The 22,659-nt window shown below is 44.7% G+C and overlaps 2 protein-coding genes and 1 non-coding gene across 4 annotated transcripts; all 3 read right to left on the bottom strand.

Moving 5' to 3' along the window:
- Positions 1-617: 617 nt before the first annotated feature.
- Positions 618-4,463, bottom strand: NDUFC2 (NADH:ubiquinone oxidoreductase subunit C2). The gene is made up of 3 exons (XM_070944063.1): positions 4,231-4,463; positions 1,969-2,112; positions 618-804 (listed from the first exon to the last, which is right to left on the bottom strand). The coding sequence occupies exons 1-3, from the start codon at positions 4,379-4,381 to the stop codon at positions 755-757; spliced, it is 345 nt and encodes a 114-aa protein (XP_070800164.1). The 5' UTR covers positions 4,382-4,463; the 3' UTR covers positions 618-754.
- Positions 4,464-4,959: 496 nt separating this feature from the next.
- Positions 4,960-21,238, bottom strand: ALG8 (ALG8 alpha-1,3-glucosyltransferase). Of its 2 annotated transcripts, XM_070942976.1 has the most exons (13): positions 21,130-21,238; positions 18,930-19,008; positions 16,662-16,855; positions 14,830-14,939; positions 14,535-14,602; positions 13,708-13,834; positions 13,209-13,312; positions 11,851-11,971; positions 10,595-10,734; positions 9,914-10,053; positions 7,811-7,908; positions 6,854-6,926; positions 4,960-5,780 (listed from the first exon to the last, which is right to left on the bottom strand). In XM_070942976.1, the coding sequence occupies exons 1-13, from the start codon at positions 21,222-21,224 to the stop codon at positions 5,549-5,551; spliced, it is 1,581 nt and encodes a 526-aa protein (XP_070799077.1). In that variant the 5' UTR covers positions 21,225-21,238; the 3' UTR covers positions 4,960-5,548. The 2 variants fall into 2 exon arrangements, with proteins under 2 accessions (XP_070799077.1, XP_070799079.1); XM_070942978.1 differs by lacking the exons at positions 18,930-19,008; positions 21,130-21,238 and adding an exon at positions 17,947-18,027.
- On the bottom strand, positions 17,985-18,125 carry LOC139317316 (small Cajal body-specific RNA 3). The gene has a single exon (XR_011600448.1). It is a non-coding gene; the product is annotated as a small Cajal body-specific RNA 3 (non-coding RNA).
- Positions 21,239-22,659: the final 1,421 nt, after the last annotated feature.

The following is a 22,659-nucleotide window of genomic DNA, read 5'->3' as shown; positions in this document are numbered from 1 at the left end:
ATATACCTGATTTGCCCCTTCTTAGCGGGGCATGTAGGACAGCAAGGGTAAGATGGCAGCATATGCCTACTTAATAAGTCTTTACAGAATGGCTTGAAGCATTGCACCAACAAATACACACATCGTTTTTGCAATTACAGGAGAAACAGAAAGTTTGAGAGATCTCGCTGGCCTTATAAAAGAGAAGCATTTCCCGGCAATTGTAGAAAATGGTTATTTCTTCATTTATTTATTTAGAACACTTATTTGGCCATCCAACTCAAACTATGTGGCATTGGGCAGTGTACAAAACCCTTAAACAAAACCCTTAAAGAAGAATGGCACACACTACTAAAGCAAACTAAAACAATTAAATGACACAAACTATTATAACTATTTATAAATGTCCAGGGAAAATGTCCAGGCCTGCAAGCCATAGCTGTCATGCCCCATTAGAGGCTCTTCATGATCAGTGACTACTGATGGAAGCCATTTAACGCAACATGGGGCTGAGAGAACGACCATGGATTCACACATTCTGCAGTGGCAAATTTCTGAGTTTTACACTAAATCTCCCAGGCGTTTTCTCCCCCATTTCCAGGCGTACATCATGAGCAAAAAAAAAAAAAAAGGCAGACTGGACCTTCATATAGCTTTTATTAGAAAGGATACAATCCAAGTTTATTAACAGGCGATAGGACACCGAGGGCTTCCACACGCAGGAATTGGAAGGAGAGAAAACACCCTGAAGATCACAGGATCTGCTGTCAGAACTTCAGCGAGTTGGGGTGAACTTTTCCAGAATGTCTCCCATCTTTCTAGGCTCTAGCAAAACAGGAAATGATCCTGCTGGTGACGCTTATTCATAAACCAAGGACAAGGAAAAGCACTGTCTGTTTACTTTGTGGGTATATTTACCGCTTAGAGGGCTGTAAAAGCACTAAAAAGTGGTATATAAGTCTATGTGCTATTGCTACCTTACCCTTTCAGTATAAATCTCTTGTTTATGCTTCCTTAAAGAGAATTTAAGCAAGGAAGCAAGCAGACAAAGAGTGTCTACAGAGATTCTCAGTCATCCAGGTTGTCCCAAAGGTGCTTTTTCAAGAGGCAACTGGACTTTCTGGTTTTTCTTTGAAAACTTTTCGCTTCTCATCCAAGAAGCTTCTTCAGCTCTTGGATGTGAAGAGAAATGTCTTCAAAGAAAAACCAGAAAGTCCAGCTGCCTCTTGAAAAAGCACCTTTGGGACAAGCAGACAATGAGTTTCTGTTAGGAAGGCTTAAAGTCACCTCTGAGTGAAATGTTACTTTATCCTGGAAAAGCGTGATTCCTTGGTCCTACAGGTTTGTAGCCTCCTTCAGAGCTGTTGACAAGCATGCCCATTAAAGGGACCGGTCTGCTGAGAGCCAGATTGACACAGCAGTTCTTCCAGGGGACTCAAAACCAGGAGATGGCGAGTTCTAGTTCTGCCTCAGGCATGAAAGCTGACTGGGTGACTTTGGACCAGTCCCTTTCTCTCAGTCCTCGAAAGAAGGGCAAAACACTTCCAAAATTGTGCCTAAGGGAATACGCATGAATGTGTCCCCATAGTTGCCAAGAGTCAAAACTGGATCAACAGCGTAAACCTCCTCCCTAAATTCCCAGATTTTGATATCTGAGATACAATTACTTGTCCAACTCTATATATTCCTGATAATTGACAACTCAGAGGAATCCAGCTGTTGCTGAACTATAATTTCCAGCCTCCTCAACACTGACTACCTGGCTATCACCCAGGGCATTTGTCTAGATTTGTGAAGACTCTGTCCCAACCCTCTCGATTAATAATCTGGGGGCCTTTATCTCATCCATGCTGTGGGCGAACTCAGGAGGAACAGCTGGGCTCCCACCCTCTGCCCCAGGAAGCAGCTGCCTTCCTTTCCCTAACCTGAGGCGGCCCCACCTTTCGGCCTTTGAGCAGCTCTTCTAGAAAGCGTTTCACGCCAAAGTACCTTTTTCCACAAAGTCCTCAGGATGGTTCTTTATGTAACTGAAAAGCTCCCTGTCCCGCTCAGCGTAGTAGTAATTGGAGTATCTCTTGATGTAGTAGCCCAAACAGAAGCCCAGCGTGGTCATCAGGATTTGACGATGGACGCCTGGAAAAGATCAAGAGAGCACAAGTGGAAATCAAGTGACACATCAAAGGGTGTACAAGCAGGAGGTTGTCACTAGCATAGTGCCTACAAACTAAATTGTGAAGAAGACGGGCTGAACACGGTCCGGATTGAGGTTACTAAATCTGCCTTCTTTATTCCCCCAATCATTTTTCTCCTTCCTTCCCTTCTTCTTCTCCTGAATCCAAAGTGGAACTGTCCCTTCCTCAGCTCTGTCCTGGCAGACCAACCTTGGATATCGGCTGACCATCACCTCCCACCCCAGCCCACCCCAAGCACATCTTCCCACATTAAGGCTGCTAGGGCATGCCATTCCCTACAAGCCGTCACCATTTTTTAAAAAAAGGGAACAACAGTGAATTCCTTGATTGTCTCGGAGCTTGGCTGTTTGCTTGCAGAGATTCATTGCCCATTGATCTTATTATCAGTGCCAGGGAGTGTGGGGTTAGATGCCTTATACATATAGTATCCTGCCCTATCAGTGTTGAGGGGGGAGCAGTTTATTCCTTGGTGTTTCCTTGATTGCATACAGTATTTTGTTTTTATCCCTGATTTTTTTTTTGTCTGGTGGTAATCGCTGTTTATTTGACTGTGGGCTGCAGGAGAGGATGTATCCTGGTCTTTTCATTTCTATTTTTTTTTACTGTCTCTTTTGAACGGTGTGTAAATATAGTTTGTCTCTACATGTCTATTGATGGCTGATTTGTCTGAAGGCCAAACTTCCACGGATTCCCTACTTGGTGTGACCTTAGCCAGTTCCTCTCTCTGTCTGACCCACTTCACAGGGTTATTGTGGGGGAAAGAATGGGAGGGCATTAGTTGAGCCTTGATACAACATTGGGAGGCGAGAGAACAATCCAATAAATAATTAAATCCTTCTGCCAGTGTTGGTGGGGGTAGAGTTTACTCCTTTGTGATTCCTTGATTGCATACAGTACATTTTTTCCCTCCTTTTTTTGTCTGGTGCTAATCCCCGTTTATCTGACCTTGGGCTGCAGGAGAGGATGTGTTCTGAGTCTTTTCCTTTTGAATATTTTTATTGTCTCTTTTGAACGGTGTGTAAATATGATTTGTCTCCATCTGTCTGCCGATGGCTAATTCGTCTTAAACTCAAGACTTTTAGGATTTCCTAACATTGGAATCAAAATTATTATTTATAGATTGGGCTTGGTCTAAGAGACTAATAGAGGTCATTCGGTGTGACCTTGGCCAATACCCTTCTCTCTCTAAGCCTGACCCACCTCGCGGGGTTGTTATGGGGGGCGGAGATGGGGGGGGCATTAATTCTGCCTTGACTCCAAATAGGGACCCAAGAGGACAACCCAATAAACAACTAAACCCTCCATTTGGGTCCACCAGGAAGGGCCCCCTTGGGAGCATCGACTCCCAGAGGTCAGACCAGGATCCTCCAGTCTGTGGCTTCTTTTGGCTCCCCCTCGGTTGTGGATTATGGGCATGGGGGGCTGTGGATTATGGGCATGGGAAGCTGTGGATTATGGGCATGGGGGCTGTGGATTATGGGCATGGGGGAGGCTGTGATTATGGACATGGAAGGTTGTGGATTATGGGAATGGGGGAGGCTGTGGATTATAGGCAGGGGAGCCTCTGGATTATGGGCAGGGGGCCTGTGGATTATGGGCATGGGGAGATGTGGATTATGGGCTTGGGAGGCTGTGGGTTATGGGCATGGGAGGCTGTGGGTTATGGGCAGGGGGACTGTGGATTATGGGCATGGGGGCCTGTGGATTATGGACATGGGGGCTGTGGATTATGGGCATGGGGGCTGTGGATTGTGGGCATGGGGGCTGTAGATTATGGGCATGGAAGGAGGCTGTGATTATGGGCATGGAGGGTTGTGGATTATGGGGATGGGGGGCTGTGGATTATGGGCATGGGGAGGCTGTGGATTATGGGCAAGGGGCTCTTCCCTTCTGCCTTTATAGTTGGGAGAGCTGCGCGTGAGGATCAGCGGCGCGGAGTCCGAGACGGGGATCCAGTCCCGGGGACCCTTCGCAGCCCGTCCAAGGGCGAGAGAGAGAAAGAGAGAGAGGGAGGGGCGGGGAAAGGACGGGAGGCCACCGGGAGGGCCTGGCCACTGACCGGCTCGCAGGGCGGGCCTGCGGTTGAGGCCGTTGTCCAGCAAGGCGCTGAGCCAGAAGACGCCCGCCATCCAGACCGACGGGAAGTTGAGCAGCGGCGGCGGCGGCAGCAGCGAGCGCGCCTCTTTGGGGATGCCTAAGCGGACCTGCATGGCGGACGGTCAGAGCTGGGGACGGTCCTGCCCGCAACGCCTTCCCCGCGCCCGCAGCGCCCGCCGAGGAAGGTTCCGCCGCCCCGCCCTCATTCCCTCGCGCAGGGGGCGGAGCTACGTCGAGGCTGGCCCGTTTCGGCCGCGGAGCTCGGATTGGCTGGCAAGCGGGGCTCGGATTGGTTGGGAGGCGTGGCTAGAATTGGTTGGAGGCGGGGCTCTGAGCCACCTTGGGAGGTTCTTCTGCCAAAGTGGAGATTTTCAAATACAGATAGTCCTCGATTTACAATAGTTCATTTAGCGACCGTTCAAAGTTGGACCGGCACTGGGGGAAAAAAATGGGATTTATGTCCGTTTTTCACACTTAATGACCATGGCAGCATTGCTATGGTCACATGATCAAAATGTGGATGCTTGCCAAACTGGTTTGTATGGAAGAGGGGGAATTTGCAAATAGAGAAATGAATGAATGCAGCAACGCCCGAGAGGAAGAAAGAAAGGCAATTGGATCAAGATTGCGAATCTGATCAGAATGGCTTGCGTAATATATCTGCAATGATAAATTCCAAACAGACAAGGGAACAGATACAAAACTAAATCCTTTATTCACATTTTCGTTTTTGTGCCCCTGCATGATAATAACTTTTTCTAGAGAACAGTGATTCTGTAATATAGAGTTGGGGAATTCAGCCTGTGTCCTTTTCTTGGGTAGATGCAAAGTCCATCTCTTAAATTGGCAAATGTCTTTCCTTATAATTCAAATGTTTTTCCTTACAATACACATCAGTTAGATGGAGTGTGCCTATTTCAATTTTAAGTAATTATCTCCTTCAATCCACGTCATCGAACTGGGGAGAAAGAATAGTTCCCGTTCCCTTTGTATTTGTATCAGCACATCCCTATGGCCTTTGCAATGATTAAAAAGAATAATAAGAAAAAAACGTTGATTTTGTTTTCTTGCTACAGCAATTGTGGAAATAACCCAATATTGCATTCAGGTTGCACTGGTTTAAAAAACCGATTAGTTTCAGGTCCCCAAGACTTTAAAGAACGAGTTTGAAAGTTCCATTTCTGGAATTGGACAGGACATCCCATGTTGGCAGCTGTTGCGGTTGTGAACTTTTTTGGAACGATCCTCCCTGGCTTGGAACCCAATGATAGATATATATATCATTGTTCTTTCTTTGATTTGCCTTCCGATGGGCCTGTGAAGGCCGAGATGTAGAGCTTGAGCCAGGCATAAATGACCCCGGCAGCACAATACACCGAGGTGAGCAACAGAGGCAGGAAAGGCAGTTTTTGAGCCCAGGAAGTAAAAGGGAACACAATTTCACAGACGATTTCTACGGGTATCAGCCCAATGAGATAGACTGCTTCCAGCCAGTTAAGCAGAGGCTTGTTCCTATGGAGACAGGACAAGAGGGAAGGACTTTTTTTAAAATAAGATTTTGTTTTATCTACCCTGTTTTCCCCCAAAATAAGACATTCCCCTGATAATAAGCCCAATCAGGCTTTTGAGCTCATGGCAATAAGGCCAAGCGTTTAATTCAGGGTACAAAAAACTGTAAGACAGGGTCTTATTTTCAGGGAAACATGCTATCTATCTATCTATCTATCTATCTATCTATCTATCTATCTATCATCTATCTATCTATCTATCTATCTATCTATCTCTATCTCTCTCTATTTCTCTATATCTATCTCTCTATTTCTCTATTTATATCTATCTATCTCTCTATCTCTCTATCTCTCTATATCTATCTATCTCTCTCTATTTCTTTCTTTTTATCTATCTATCTATCTATCTATCTATCTATCTATCTATCTATCTTTCTTTCTTTCTTTCTTTTTCTTTCTTTCTTTCTTTCTTCAACACTCGTGGTGGCGCAGTGGTTAGAATACAGTAGTGCAGGTTGACTCTGCCCAGTCAGGAGTTTGATCTTATTGCTGTCTGTCTGTCTGTCTGTCTTCCTTCCTGTCTCTCTCTCTCTCCCTATCCCTATCTATCTATCTAGATGGAAGGAAATTGCCTAGACTCACATGATCAACGGAATCATCTGACTCGGCCAAATCCTATTGCTGCTCTCTAAGATTGGTTGCTTCCTTGCAGATGTTTCATTGCCCAAACTTGGTGGTAACATCGTCAGTGTGCTGATGTTGTTACCTAGTGGGGTGATGAAACGTCTGCAAGAAAACAAGCAACCTCAGAGAGCACCAAGGACCGCACAGTCGTCCTCCTCTTTATCGTAAACCCCACTTCCTTTTAACACTGATGGTGTTACCTAGTAGGGTGATGGAACATCTATAAGAAAACAACCAGAGATTACCAAGGACCTCTCATTTCAACCACGAGCTACAAATATTCTCCTTTATTGGTAGCTTAACCGTCCCTAAAATGGGACAGTGTGCAAAACCGAATCGCTCGGCAAAGGGGAAGTTTTTTTCTCTTTATTTGTAAGATTGTTTCCTTCTTACCTGAACAGGGCCTTGAGGGAGGAGAAACTGTACACTGAAAAGAGGAGCATCAGCAGTATTTTAATGGGCAGCTCTGAAAGACAAAACAATAAAAGATTTTGTAGCAGTATGACAGATATATTCCGGGTAAAAGTATTCCCGTTTTATGTATCCTGTGTCATGCCGAACTAGGCCCTGCATACACTGGAAGAAGACAGGTTGGTCATGGATTGGCATGTATGGCATAGACCTGCCGGCTCAGTTGCGTGACCTGCTCTCTTTTCTGTGGGAAATGGGTCCAAATGGCTCTTTTGAGTATTTAAGGTTGCAGACGCCTGACCTAGACAAAACGGTAGAGTCTGTGCTTAAATCAATGCTGTGGGGATTTTCTTTAGGCTAGTAACTCATCCTCTCCCACATGGGAATACAGACTTGATCCAAGCACTACCAAACCATTAGCAGTAGGGAAAATCTGGACCTAGTCTGGTGCTGTAGTAAGGTGCTGGACTAGAGACCAAGGCAGTCCTAAATTGCATTGACAGAGGGATAGAATCAAAATCACATGAAGTGTTTGCACCACTTTATAATGCTTTAGTAAGACCACACTTGGAATCCTGCATCCAGTTTTCGTCGCCACAATTAAAAAAAAAGATATTGAGATTCTGGGAATAGTGCAGAGAAGAGCAACAAAGCACTGTAATTTAACACCAGCTGTCTGCAATTAAAGTAAGTTCGAATCTCACCAGGCTCAAGGTTGACTCAGCCTTCCATCCTTTTTAAGATAGGTAAATTGAGGACCCAGTTTGTGGGGGCAATAAGCTGACTTTGTATAAATATACAAAAGGATGAAGGCTATTGCTTAACGCACTGTAAGCCGCCCTGAGTCTCTGGAGAAGGGCGGCGTATAAATCAAATTAAAAAAAAAAAAAAAGCAAATTATTATTATTTTTTTGGCAAATCACAAGAAATGAAATATACCTGGCGTGGTAAACAGCAGTGGGAAGAGGGAAAAATGACCCGTAGTGGACAGTATTAGGTAAATACCAGCATCTCTTGACTTCTCCACAGACAGCAAGCTGAAAACGGAACGATTAAAAAAAAAAAAAAGGAATATTTCAAAAATGGATTCTACTTTTCTCAGCACTCTCTCAAAGTTGCCACATTTATTGCCTGATACTACAAATCCTCGACGAATAACCACAATTGAAGCCAAAAATGTTGCTAAGCGAGACAATTGTTAAGTGAATTCCCCCCCCCCCCAATTTTATGAACTTTCTGGACACAGTTGTTAAGTGAATCACTCCAGTTGTTAAGTTAGTAGCATGGCTGTTAGGTTAATCTGGCTTCCCCATTGACTTTGCTGCTCAGAAGTTCGCAAAAGGCGATCATGTGACCCCCCCGGGACAGTGCAACCGTCATAAATATGAATCAGTTGCCAAGCATCGGGATTTTGATCACATCCTAAGAATCCAGGGAGGTCTGGATTCTTAGGAAAGGTGAAAGAATTCCCAACTCCAGGTTTCTGCTGTATTCGCTTGTGGTTGATGTTTAGGATCAGATCTTTCTTTTTTTTTCCTTCCTTTTCCTTCCCTCCTCCTTTCTTTTTCTTCCTTTCTCTCTCCCCGCTTCCTTCCTTTTCCTCTTTCTTTCCTTCCCCTCTCCCTTCCTTTTCCTTTTTCTTTCCTCTCCCTTCCCTTCCCTTCCCTTTCCTTCTCTTTTTTCTTTTTTTCCTCTCCCTTCCTTTCTTCCTTCCTTCCCTCCCTCCTCTGCCCTCGTCTCCCTTCCCCTTCCTTCCCATTTCAGATTTCTCAACTGCTTGTCTCCCTCCCTCGGAGAGGGGCTCTGGCAGGTGTATAATATAATCAATAAACATTAAAATCAGAGTATTTTAATATTAAACATTTTAAATTACTGATAAAATTATACATTGGGGACTTTCCTCACCTTTGAGGGCCAGATGTTGCACAATGCAGAGGCAGACAAAGCCCTCTTCCCAGACCCTGCAGGTTGAAATTCTTTGACTGACAGGGCCCGCAGGATGCCTTCCCTGCCTGAATGAGCGGGATGGGCTGATGAGATGAGGAGAAGCTGTTTCAGGGGTGAAATCCAGCAGGTTCTGGAGAACCGGTAGCAGAAATTTTGAGCAGTTCGGAGAACCAGCAAATACCACCTCTGGCTGGCCCCAGAGTGGGCAGGGAATGGAGATTTTGCAATATCCTTACCCCAGGAGTGGGGAGGGAATGGGGATTTTTATTTTATTTTTTTAATTGGATTTATATGCCGCCCTTCTCCGGAGACTCAGGGCGGCTTACAATGTGCTAAGCAATAGCCTTCATCGTTTGGTATATTTATACAAAGTCAGCTTATTGCTCCCACAACTGGGTCCTCAATTTACCTACCTTAGAAAGGATGGAAGGCTGAGTCAACCTTGAGCCTTGGAGAGATTCGAACCAGCAGTAATTGCAGGCAGCTGGTCTTAATAACAGGGTGCTTTAGACCACTGTACTACCAAGGATACTTTGCAATATCCTTCCCCTGGAGTGAGGAGGGAATGGGGATTTTGCAGTAACCTTCCCCTGCCATGCCCACCAAGCCACGCCCACAGAACTGGTAGTAAAAAAAATTTGGATTTCACCACTGAGCCAGTACCCTAGGTACTGCTCCTATGACATGTAGGCCAGTGTTGGCGAAACAGGAGGGTGTGCGCACGCCGGGAAGACGATCTTCCGTTTTATGGTATGTGCATCAGCCACCTGGTCCTCCGGTTTCTGGCATGCATGAAGACCAGCTAGCCGGTGCACATGTGCATGCCAGAAACAGGAAGAACTTACCAGCGCGCACATGCGCGCCTCAAAGCTGCTCTTTCGGTTTCCAGTGTTTCCACATGCGTGAAAACCAGCTGGACAGCACGCCGGAACCCGGGAAAGCAACGGGCGACAGTTCATGTACCCTGAGAGATGGCTCTGCGTGCCACTTCCCGGCACGCCTGCCCTAGGTTCGTCATCACGGATGTAGGGTTTCCATAGCTCCCTTCCCCTGCTCACAATGTTTCTCCTGGGTCAGCAACGACCGCTCTCTTACCTCAAAGGAAGAATGGCGAGGAGAATGGCTTTCTCGTGGACGTGCCAGCCGAACAGGAAGGAGCTTAGCGCACAGAGAACCAAGCACCTGAGGAATCCTCTGGGCCCTTGGGGTTTAAACCAAAGACAGAAAACAGAAGGCTAGAAACAACAGGCAGAAACAAGAGCTTCAGTGGGTCTCCCACCATCCAGCGGGTCATCAAATCAATGGAGGCCTCCCTTTTCTGTCCTGCCCAAGAGAAGGTGCCTTCAAGCTTGGGATGGCTTTAGATCAGGGATCCCCAACCCCCCCGGGGCCATGATCTATTAGGAACCGGGCTGGAGGTGAGCCGTGGGCGAGCAAGCGAGGGAAACGTCCACCTGCATTTGCAACCGCTCCCCAGTGGTAGCATCACTGCCTCAGTTCCAACCTCAGACCGCCAGGCATTAAGATTCTCATACGGTGCGAGTATAAACGCACATGTAAGGGATCTGGCTTGCACGTTCCACCCAGGTCCATGGAAAAAAATTGCTTTGCCCATTATGCAGCTGTGGGCTATGCCGCCTCTTATCTGAGGGTTCCCTAGAATCAGGTGTCTCCAACCTTGGCAACTTTAAGACTTGTGGGCTTCCAACTCCCAGAATTCCTCAACCAGCTTTGCTGTAAAAAGACAGCAAAATACACAGGTGGGTTTATATTTACCAGCATGGAGATGGCGGTGCAGCATAGGGTTGCCAGTGGGGTCACAGAAGGAAGGACGGTGTGTTGAAATTCCTGAACCAGCCCTCCTGTCATGGCTGCCTTAGATATTTTTGCAGGGTCAAGCAATTGGTACTTCAATCCTGGAAAGCCAAGAGGAAATTTGTTAATGAGCTCAGGCGCAAGAGTCAAATGATCTGAAACAGATTTATGGGGGCTTTGGTCCTTTCTGAGCTTGGTGATTTTCTTGCAAACGTTTAATTACTCAACTATGTTGGATCCTTATCCTACGGTTGGTTAAGATAATATATAGAAAACTATGTTCTGTAACTTTAACTGCTACAAGATGACTAACTGATTAATTGGCTAAGCAGACATAAAAGAAGGCAGGAAGTTCATTCACTCGTCCTCGTGCTATTAGAAGGTTGAACTGCTGAAAGGAACTGTGTCGGTATTACTGAAGGAACTGGAATTGTAAGCAAACTATGTTTTGTATTGAACCATGATTATTTGAAGAAGTGTTATCTTTGTTTTAAGAAGCCAAGTCTGTTTTCTTACTACAAGACTGTTTATTTTTCTAACAGAGTCTGAGAGTATCTGTGTTTTTGCTAAGCAACGCTGTCTGGTCCGCTGCACTATTTTGCAGAGGGCAGTTTTACCCTCAACAAACTAGGTAACATTTTCAGTGGTAGGTGTGCGTGTATGTGTGGCGCGGTGGCCTACAGGTGGAGCTCTCAGGAGGCTATGAGTTCGATCCTAGGTAGAGGCAGATATTTCTCTCTCCGGCCACAATGAAAATGTATCTGTTGAACAAAACTCCGCGCTGGTGACAGGAAGGGCATTCGGCCAGTAAACACTCAGCTCCATTCAGTTGCTCAAACTCCATCCTGTTGCAAGGGATTATGGGGTTGTTAAAAGACAATGATGGTGTGTGTGGGAGGGGGAAAGGAGGACTGTGGAGTCCTTGGTGCTCTCTGAGCTTGGTCGTTATCTTACAGACGTTTCATTACCAAACTAGGTAATATCATCAGTGCTAGTAGGGAGTGGGGGGTTTGCTGAAACCAAATCCCAGATCTCGGCAGTTGGAATTTTTTTGACTTGACGGGGCCTGCAGGATGCCCTCCCTGCCTGAATGAGTGGGACGGGTTCGCTAGGTAGCATGGCTGGAGTCAGGTGGTGGTGGTCCATGTGGCATAAAATGGCTGGATGGAAGGAAGGACGGACAGACTACAGAGAAACAGAAGGATTAGGATACCTACCAAGGACTGACAACATTTTGTCAAGGGAGTTATACACCGCCCAAACGTTTGGGGCCCAGTACGCATGGCAGAGGCCCCGTTTGAAAGGGAAGAGGCGAGAGACGACTTGAGGAAGTTGACCCTAAGTGGGAGAAAAACCGTATTAATATTTTCTTCATTCCATTGAGATCGGTGTTTTTTTTTTAAAAAAAAAAAACATGGCATATTTAAGGGGTGCGGACTTCAATTCCCAGAATCCCCCAACCAGCCGAGCTCTTAGCCCCACTTTCTCATGGTTGCCAAAATTGAAAAACTCTAATTTAGACCAAGAAACAACCAAACTTATTAACATTTTAAACCCTGTTGTACTTGGGAATATTGCTACTTTGCTTGAGTTGGTTTCATAAGCTTTAGTTCGCTTTTATTTATTCAAAAATTTGCTATATCTGCCCAACTCCCAACAGACTCTGGGCAGCGTTTAACCCCCAAAAGCAGTAAATACAATTACCACCATAAAACCACACAAGCAACATGGACAAAAATACATTGATCCCAGCGTGGGGCCCAAAGGGGATTACAGGTAGTCCTCAATTTACAATAGTTCACTTAGTGACCATTCTAAGTTGCAACGGCATTGAAAAAAGCGAATGACCATTTTTCGCACTTAATAATCGTTGCAGTATCCCCATTGCCAGGTTGCAAAAGGGGATCATGTGACCTCAGCACACGACGTCCGTCGTAAACACGAACCAGTTGCCAAATGGGCTGAATTTTGATCACGTGACCACGGTGTTAGGAAATGAGTATTACCTACTTTGTTGGGTTGGCAATATATAAATGATCAATATAGCTTTAAGACTGCATCATGCTGTGTCCTGATTGGTTAGTTCTGTAGCCAATCTCCTTAAGAGGGAGCTAGAAACATGGTCTGTTTCTCTTTGCTGTTCTTGCTCTTCGATATCTCTGTATGCTACTGTTTGCAAATCCAGAAGAACTGTTTATTGTGAATGACTACGACAACTGGTAAGAAGACTTTGTTATTGGATTATCCCTGGACTGTCGTTTTGCTATCTCCTGCTTTATATGTGCATGACCTGGACTGTTTATTGGACTGTGCCTTACTCTTCCCTGAAAGTAAACACAACTCAGCGTATCTGTGTGTTGACTGTGTTTATTCGTATCTACTCTCAATCGCTTTCATGTACACACCCTAGCTATTCAAGGGTTACTCTGCGAATTCCTTAACAATCGTAATTCTTGGGTCCACTGAGGATTACCTCAATTCTGGGGACAAGTTCAGAATTGCCTGAATTGAGGAAGCCGTAACTTGAGGACGGGTCATAAAAATGTCTTTCAGAAAAACAAAAGGGGTTCCTTACCCAAACCAAAAATGGCCCCAGGGAAACGGCAGAAACCAGGCAGACAATTAATCCAAGCACGATTAAGCGTAGAAAACTGAAACTGCGCCACCGAAGAGATCCATCTAGACACAATGAAAGCTAGAATCAAGATGATAAAATTTCAAACGTGAGCACCTTTCTAACCAGACCTTGTATTCTGGAATATAGGTAGTCCTCGACTTACGTCCACAACTGAGCCAAAAATTTGTGTGGCCAAGCAAGACAGCTGTTAAGTGTCTTGCCCCATTTTACGGCCTTGCTTGCCAGAGTTACTAAGTGAAGCGCTGCAGTTCTTAAATTAATAACGTCGTAAATGTGAGTCAGTTGTCAAGCATCTGAATGTAAATCACGCGACTATGGGGATGCTGGAACGGTCGTAAGCGTGAAAAGGGATCTCGAATCACGTTTTTCAATGCTGCTGTAACATCGAATGGTCACTAAGTCGAGGACTCCCTGTATGAAATTGTCAGCAACATACCTGGATTACTTTGGGCGAAGCAGTAAGATCGGAGTAGATAGATGCCATAGGCTGGGGCTACGTAGAGGTAGATGTGCTTGAAATGCAGGAGGACAGCAAAGAGAAAAGCTCCCTCCAAGTATCTTTTCTAGAAGGAAACGATGATGGGGAAGAGAGGAGTTAAAACAAACCAACATCCATTGTCTTTATCAAACTATGTTGGCCAAGAGTTTAACAAAAGTTTAACAAAACAACACAGGAGCTTTTCAAGATTCAGAATTATCCTCCTTGGTTCATTATAGTAGAAATACTGTGAGTTCTAGTGCCACCTTAGACATCCTGGGCCAATCACCAGGAGGCGGTGAGTTCTAGTCCTGTTTAGGCATGAAAGCCAGCTGGGCGACTTTGGGCCAATCACCAGGAGACGGTGAGTTCTAGTCCCGCCTTAGGCACGAAAGCCGGCTGGGCGACTTTGGGCCAATCACCAGGAGACGGTGAGTTCTAGTCCTGCCTTAGGCATGAAAGCCGGCAGGGTGACTATGGGCCAATCACCAGGAGATGGTGAATTGTAGTCCTACCTTAGGCATAAAAGCTGGGTGACTTTGGGCCAGTCCCTCTCTCTCTCAACCCAACACATCTCACAGGGTTATGGTTGTGGGGAAAATAGGAAGAGGAAGATCTAAGTCAAGATGTGTGTATGTGTATAGGGAGGGAGGGAGGGGGGGGGGAGAGAGAGAGAGAGAGAGAGAGAGAGAGAGAGAGAGAGAGAGAGAGAGAGAGAGAGAGAGAGAGAGAGAGAGAGAGACTGAAAGGCAGACAGTGGGGGGAAGGTGGGGGCTATACACTACCTGGAATAATCGTGCAATGGAAAGCAGCAGCAATCCAAACAGGAAACCGTTGTATTGGAAGTGAATATCTGAGATTGATGTAAGGAAGTCCATCCGCTTTAGAAAAAATTCCTCCAAGCCAAGAGGCCTTTCTAATTTAAATACGATTCCGGCTAGCTCTAAAAATCAAACCCTTAACATAGATTTCAGTATATCTAAACACACACAGAAGTTATTTTTTTTCCGCCCTACACTCATTATTTGGTTAATGGATCAGGATCTTCAGGAAAAAAAAAAACCTGAGAGTGAAGGATACGATCCACAATTAAGAGACCAAAATTCCACAGGAGAAGGACCGAAAGAACGAACGGTGGGCTTTCCAAGAGTTCTTTTGCACCTCGCTTCCCGTTTACACAAGTGCAGCATCTGTAAGAAGAGGCACAAATCTTGCACACGGGTGCATTTTACGGGAGAAGTAGAGTTTTATCAAGCAAAAAAAAAAAAAAATCTACATTCCTTCCACCTCCCCAATTACAGAGAGTCCTCAACTTACAACTATTTGTTGGGTGATCATTCAAAATTATGATAGTGAGAAAGTGATTTATAACAGTTTTTTTCACACTTATGACTTTTGCAGCATCCCCAGGGTCACATGATCAAAATTCAGACACTTGGCAACTGACTCATATTTATGACGGTTGCAGGGTCCCGAGAGGCCACACGATCCCCTTTTGTGATTTTCTGATGAGCCAAGTTAATGGGGGAAGCCGATGCACTTAATGACTGGCTTACCGACTTAACAGCTGCAAGCGATTCATTTAACAACCGTGGCAAAAAAAAAAAAAAAGGTTCATTTACAACAAAATTCGTTTAGTGACCGTTTGAAGTTATAACGGCACTGGAAAAAGTGACTTATGGCATGTATTTATGACGGTTTTGCAGTGTCCCGGGGTCAAGGGAGAAGACCGGACTCACTGAACAACTGTGTTACTAACTTAACAACTGCAGTGATTCACTTAACAATTGTGGCAAGAAAGGTTGTAAAATGGGCCAAATTCATTTAACAACTCTCTTGCTTAGCAATGGAAACTCTGGGCTCAACTGTGGTCCTAAGTCGAGGATTATCTGTATTTTGGAAATATCAGGTAAAGGCCAGGATAATCAAAATCAGTGGTCTCCTTCCCTTTTCTCCAGGCCCCAACACGCACCAAATAGCAATAGCACTTAGATTTATATAAGCGGTTTACAGAGTTAGTCTATTGCCCCCAACAATCTGGGTCCTCATTTTACCGACCTCGGAAGGACGGAAGGCTGAGTCAACTTTGAGCTGGTCAGGATCGAACTCCTGGCAGTGAGCTGAATTAGCTTCCAATATTTCATTCTAACCACTGCACCACCATGGCTCGCTCCTTCCTTCCTAAGTGGTTTATAATATCAGCCTATTGCTCCCAACAACCTGGGTCCTCATTTTACCGACCTCAGAAGGACAGAAGTCTGAGGCAACCTTGAGCCGGTCAGGATCGAACTCCTGGCAGTGGGCAGAGTTGGCCTCCAGTACTGCATTCTAACCACTGTGCCACCACACCAACAGAAGGAGGAAGTGGGGAAGGAAGAGGAAGGAGAAGGAAGGCAAGAGGAGAGGGGGAAGGAGAAAAGGAAGGAAGGAAGGGCAAAAGCAATAGCACTTAAGATTTATATACCGCTTCACAGTGTTTTCCAGCCCTCTCTAAGCAGTTTACATAGTTGGCCTCTTTCCCACAACAATCTGGGTCCTCATTTTACCGACCTTGGGAGGACGGAAGGCTGAGACAATCTCGAGATGGTGAGACTCAAACTGCCAGCAGCCGGCAGAATTAGCATACAGTACTGCATTAATTTTAATTTAATTTATCGCATTTCTATGCCGCCCATCTCCCAAGGGACTCTGGGCGGCTTACAGCAAAAATAATGCGAACAATGAACATAGAAAAATTATTTAAAAACATGATAAAAACATTTAAAAGCATTAAAACATTAATTTATTAAATTTATTAATAAATTATTTTAATAAATAAAATGATTAATTAAAATTTATCAATATTAAAAACATTAATTCTAACCACTGCGCCACCACGGCTCTTAAAGAGAGAAAAAGACACAACCACTTACTGGTACACAGCATAGATGTAGAGCGTATCGGTAGCGATCACCGACAGCCTTTGGAAAAGAACGGTCATTTGGCTGGAATAGTTGAGATTCTGAACGGACAGCATCTCTTTGTCAAAGTACACGGCAGCCTGGGAAAGCAGACACTCGAACCAGGCAAAAAAGGGAGGGTAATCCAAGGTCCACTCAGAGGTTGCCTGAAATGAAGAAACAACAACAAAATAAGCAACAAGAATCTACAGGAAGAGGCATGAGCGGATTGTACATTTCAAACTTTTAGCATCCTCTTCAGGTCATCAAATCCCAGAGTTTGGCAGGGTCATTTAAGACATCAAGTTTGGTGCGGTGGCCTAGAGGTGGATCTCCCGCCTCACAATCAGGAGGCTGTGAGTTCGATCCTAGGTAGAGGCAGATATTTCTCTCTCTGGGCACAATGAGAATATATCTGCTGGGAAAAAAACTCCGCACTAGCAAGGGATTACGGGGTTGTTAAAAGATGATTTAAATCATCAAGTTAACCTCCAAGCTTAGCGCAAAACCCCAATGACATATTTTCAGCAGCTGGCTGTCTAACATACAAGTGAATAAATCCAACAAAAGGGATTCTACCATCAATCGTGATAACCGGTTCTGCTCTTAAATAGTTCTCACTGCTAAAGGTTGTTTTTTTTTTTAAATTGAATGTTTGAAGCCGTTTCTTTTCGAGGGAACACTTGGTGTTTCCCCGTCATTTTTCAAAATAATAATTCAATAAAAATTAGATTTAAAAAAAAATTGTATTCCACCTTTATATCTCAAGGCAGTGAAGACACTGAATACTTCTTCCTCCTTCCTGCTTTCCCTACAACCACCACCCTGTGAGGTAGGTTAGGTTGAAAGAGAATGACTGGCCCAAAGTCACCCAGTTGGCTTTCACACTTAAGGCAGGACTAGAACTCACCGTCTCCTGGTGATTGGCCCAAAGTCATTCATCCAGATTTCATGCCTAAAGCCGGACTAGAATTCACCCAACTCACTTTCATGTTTAAGCTGGGACTAGAACTCAGACTCCCATTTTCTAACCTGATGCCTTAACCACTAGATCAAAATGGCTCTCAATCATATTGATTATAATTACTGATTACAATAATAAAAAATTAATACAAGCTTAAAAGGAAAGAAAAAAGGCTTGGGGGGAAAAAAAGCAAAGAGAGTCATTTAGCTCCCTTTAAAAAAAAAAAATCCCCAGGATTCACGGAATCAGAAGACTTGCCCAGAATCTGTTTTAAAAGGGGAAGAACGAACTTACCCAAATTATTGCAAACCGGTCTGTTGTTGCTATGCTGGTTTGTGCAAAGGGGAACGATCTGGATCAGTTTGCTGGGCTAATCCAGACAGAGACCTTCATTTTTTAATCTAGGAAGGCTGACAGGACAGGCAAGAGAGAGACTGCAGATGCCTGCTTGAAAGGTATGTTCAGCTTCCGGTCACAACAACAAGCAGATCTTAAAAGCAAACTTTCCAGTTAAACAATCTCTCTGTGGGTAGATTCAGAAACCAGATGATGAGCATAGTTCCTAACATGGCCAGTTTTGGAGGAGAATGCAGGTAGTCCTCGATTTACAGCCGTTTGTTTAGTGACAGTATAAACATACAACGGCCGTGAAAAAAGTGACTTATGACCATTTTTCACTGTTACGACCTTTGACGCATCCCCATGATCATGGGATCAAAATTCAGATGTTTGGCAACTGGTTCACACTTATGACCGTAAGCTGGGTCCCAAGGTCATGGGATCCCTTTTTGTGACCTTCTGACAAGCAAAGTCAGTGGGGAAGCCAGATTCACTTAACAACCGGGTTATTAATTTACCAACTGCAGTGATTCACTTAACGACAATGGCAAGAAAGGGGGTAAAATGGGGCAAAACTCAACAAATGTCTCACTTAGCAACAGAAATTCTGGGCTCTATTGTGGTCGGAAGTCGAGGACTACTTGTATGTTTGTTTAGTGATACACATGGCACTGAAAAAATGTGACTTATGATACAATGGCACTGAAGATACAACGGCACTGAAAAAATGTGACTTATGAACGTTTTTTCTCACTTACAACCGTTGCAGCATCCCCATGGTAAAAATTCAGACGCTTGGCAACTGACTCATATTTATGACAGTTGCAGTGTCCCGGGAGTTGTGTGACCCGCTTTTGCAACTTTCTGACCAGCAAAATCAAAGTCGCTGCTCTACAAAACCCAAGACATTTCAGGCAATGAAACAATAAGACACTCACCTCGTAGTACCACCGAGAGGCTGGTAGGCTGTGAGTAATGGCAAGCCAGTTCCTGTGCACTTCAAAATCTGTGGAATGACTACAAGGAGTTAACAGTTAGTATCCAGATAAAGGTCTGAGATTCTCAGTCATTCTGGTCATGGTTGTCCCAAAGATGCTTTTTCTGGAGGTAACTGGACTTTCTTGTTCTTCTTTTTTTTTGAAGGCTTTTCGCTTCTCATCCAAGAAACTTCTTCAATTCTGACTGGATGGAGGGGAATGGAAGGGTTTATACTCCTTGCAGACAGCTGGTCATTTGCATCCTTTTAGAGAGTCATTGAGGCCACTTGGAGGTTTATCTGTGTCCTCAGGGTCACCGGAGTGGTGCAAATGGGTGTGGAGCCTTCTTGGAACTGCTGAAAGGATTGTGTTGCGTAGCTGTGCAGGATGTTTCTTCAGCTGCACAACACAATCCTTTCAGCAGTTCCAAGAAAGTTCCACACCCATTTGGAAGGATGGAAGGCTGAGCCTTGGTGGCGCAGCAGACTAAAGTGCTGTTAAAGTAACACCAGCTGCCTGCAATTACTGCAAGTTCAAATCTCAGGAGGCTCAAGGTTGACTCAGCCTTCCATCCTTCCGAGGTAGGTAAAATGAGGACCCAGATTGTGGGGGCAATAAGCTGACTTTGTATAAAAAAGAACACCGCTTGGGGGGAGGGTACAAAATCCCTACTAAGCAGGTATATACAAAATATAAAGGCTATTGCTTAACGCATTGTAAGCCGCCCTGAGTCTCCGGAGAAGGGCGGCATATAAATCGAATCAATCAATCAATCAATCAATCAATCAATCAATCAATCAACTTTGAGTCGGTCAGGATCGAACTGCTGAACTGCAGGCAGCCGGCACAAGTAGCCTGCAGTACTACATTCTAACCACTGCGCCACCATGGCTAATAATCTACCATATATATGTAGATCATCCACTTTTTAAATCTATGGATCAATGTGCAAATTTGGGTTAATTCATTCACTAACCAGGTTAACTGTAGGGAATAGGACTAAACAGTTTAATGCAGGTCAGGGTGGATTTGATTTAAATCGAGTCGATTTCATTTTAAATCATGATTTAAATCACTAGTAAAAAGACTTGATTTAAATCAACTCGATTTAAATCATAATTTTTAAAGAGCAACTGTCATCTCTGCTACTCCTTTGACCCGCTGTTGACTCACCGATAGTCCCAGTGTTGCAGAATATACAGCCTCCTGCTACGTAACTAAGCTCCATTTCAGGCTGAATAAACTCAATTATTCATGTATCTTAAATAGAAAACTATTTTACGATTGATTTTTACCCCAAAAGTTTATTAAAATAAATTCAATAAAAATAAAAAAAAATCTGATTTAAATCAAAAAATCTGATTTAAATCAAAAAAATCCGATTTTTTTTGATTTTTTTAAAAAAATCATTGATTTTTATCCACCCTGATGCAGGTAGTCCTCGACTTACAACAGTTCATTTTAGTGACCGTTCAAAGTTCAAAGCACTGAAAAAAAGCGACTTACGATCGTTTTTCATACTTACGACCGTTGCAGCGTCCCCGTGATCAAAATTCAGATGCTTGGCCACTGACTCACATTTACGACGGTCGCAGTGTCCTGCCGGGGTGTGTGTGTGTGTGTGTGTGTGTGTGTCCCGTGATCCCCTTTTTGCGACCTTCTCGCAAGCAAAAGCCAACGGGGGAAAAGCCAGATTCATTTTAACCACCGTGTGACTCATTTAACAGCTGCAGTGATCCACTTAACAACTTGTGGCAAGGAATGCTGTAAAGCGGAGCGACCAAAATTTTGGGGCTCCATTGTGGTTGTAAGTCGAGGACTACTTCCATTCCAACAGAAACCCTCGAGAAAATGTTTTCCAACAGATACCCTCTTTAAGTGTTACACTACAATCCCCATCATCCCCAGCCACTGTGGCTCGTATTCACTATAGATCAGCGGAGCTTGGAAGCGCAGAAAAGAAGAGCACGGAGGGAGGGAGCACAGCCCCGGGAACAGCCAGGGGAAAAAAAAAAGACACTTTTCAGCGGAGGGCGGTGGAAACTCCCTTGGAACAGCCGAATCTACAATGGCGGCGGCTGAACCTCCCTCCCTCCCTCCCTCCCTCCCTCCGCGCGCCTTTTTAATCAGCCCGAAAGACAAACGAATCCGGATCTCTTACTATGTCGGAATGAGGAGCAGTTTCAGAAACGTCACGCCGGAGGCCAAAGCCAGAAACGAGCCCTTTCCCCCGCACCAACCGCGGCGCGCCGCCATGACAGCCGCCCGCGTTTTCCCCCAACGGGCGGTAACGGAAGGGGCGCCACTGCGCATGCGCCAGACGCCGACCGTTTGCCGCCTCCCGCTATTTTTTTTTGTTTCCTCTTTTAAAACGGCGCTCGATCTCTGAGCATCTGCGCAAGCGCTGACAAAGTCAAACTTTTGAGCCTGCGCAGTGACTCGTTCGTTCTAGACATGCAGTTTGGGGAGATATTTAATAGGAATAATAAACGGGCACATGGATTCCATTATCTTAATATTGCAAATGTGCATAAAACTGCAGACGCGGAGTTCAGTCACAGCATCTTATCGCTGCTCCAAAAAAAAACAAAAAACACGTTACTCAATGCAAAATAAATTCTATTATTAATTGCTCAGCAGGGCTGGCTGAGGAATTCTGGGAGTTGAAGTCCACACATCTTTAAAAGTTGCCCAGTGGAGCAAAACTGGCAAAGAAAAGATCATCAGTTGCTGGAATCTCTTATCAAATTGCATTTGCAATAAATCTGTTACTGACGGGCCTGCCTCCTTTCTTATATTTTTTTTTAAACATTTTGAGTGGAAATCTGGCTTGCAAAATATCAGCCCTTAAAGGAAGGCTTAGAAAAATAATAAATGGTAGCAGGCTGCCATCTAGAGTTTGGTATGAAAATGTGCCCAGCTAGCCAGAAATCAGGATTTTTTTTATTTTATTTTTTTTTAATTTGATTTATATGCCGCCCTTCTCCGGAGACTCAGGGCGGCTTACAATGCGTTAAGCAATAGCCTTCATACTTTTGTATATTTTATACAAAATCAGCTTATTGCCCCCACAAACTGGGTCCTCAGTTTACCTACCTTAGAAAGGATGGAAGGCTGAGTCAACCTTGAGCCTGGCAAGATTCGAACTTACTTTAATTGCAGACAGCTGGTGTTAAATTACAGTGCTTAGTCTGCAGAGCTATCCATTCTCTTTGAAAAGCCATCCGTTTTTATTAACTTATTTTTAATATGGTTCATATAGGGGCGTGTGTCTCATTCTGGAGGTGATTGATGATGGTTAATGGACTGAGATAAAACCTTCCTCCCCCTCCCCCCCATGTATATCTTGCTTCTTTCCTTCCAATCTTTGTCAATTTTTAAATCGATTTTTAGTGTTGATTTTTTTTTTGAACATAAAATCAGAGGGCTGGAAGAGACCTCAGAGGTCTTCTAGTCCCGTGATAGCGAACTATGGCACGTGTGCCACAGGTGGCACAAAGAGCCATATCAGTGGGCACGCAAGCGTTGCCCTGCCTCAGCTCCAGCATGCATGGACGTGCCGGCAGCTGATTTTCGAGCCTTCTGGGCCCACCAAAAGTCGGGAAACAAGCTGTTTCCGGAGGGCCTCTAGGGGAGTGGGGAAGGCCAGTTTTTTGCCCTCCCCAGGCTCCTAGAAAGCCTCTGGAGCTTG

Source organism: Pituophis catenifer, unplaced genomic scaffold, assembly GCF_029215685.1.
Source record: "Pituophis catenifer annectens isolate HBS135680 unplaced genomic scaffold, rPitCat1.0.hap2 SCAF_4, whole genome shotgun sequence".
In the NCBI taxonomy this organism is placed as follows: Eukaryota; Metazoa; Chordata; class Lepidosauria; order Squamata; family Colubridae; genus Pituophis; species Pituophis catenifer.
Note: the sequence above shows the minus strand (reverse complement) of the source record. Positions and strands in the feature narration are given on the sequence as shown.

Excerpts from the sequence above, each read along its gene's own strand:
- NDUFC2 (XM_070944063.1), bottom strand. The coding sequence starts at position 4,381 with ATGCAGGTCCGCTTAGGCATCCCCAAAGAGGCGCGCTCGCTGCTGCCG. Across the intron at positions 2,113-4,230 it reads CAGGCCCGCCCTGCGAGCCG|GCGTCCATCGTCAAATCCTG; the intron begins GTCAGTGGCCAG and ends GATCTTTTCCAG. Across the intron at positions 805-1,968 it reads TGAGGACTTTGTGGAAAAAG|AGCCTAGAAAGATGGGAGAC; the intron begins GTACTTTGGCGT and ends CTGTTTTGCTAG.
- ALG8 (XM_070942976.1), bottom strand. The coding sequence starts at position 21,224 with ATGGCGGCGCGCCGCGGTTGGTGCGGGGGAAAGGGCTCGTTTCTGGCT. Across the intron at positions 19,009-21,129 it reads CTGCTCCTCATTCCGACATA|TCATTCCACAGATTTTGAAG; the intron begins GTAAGAGATCCG and ends AACTCCTTGTAG. Across the intron at positions 14,940-16,661 it reads TACATCTATGCTGTGTACCA|ATGCTGCACTTGTGTAAACG; the intron begins GTAAGTGGTTGT and ends CTCTTCTTACAG.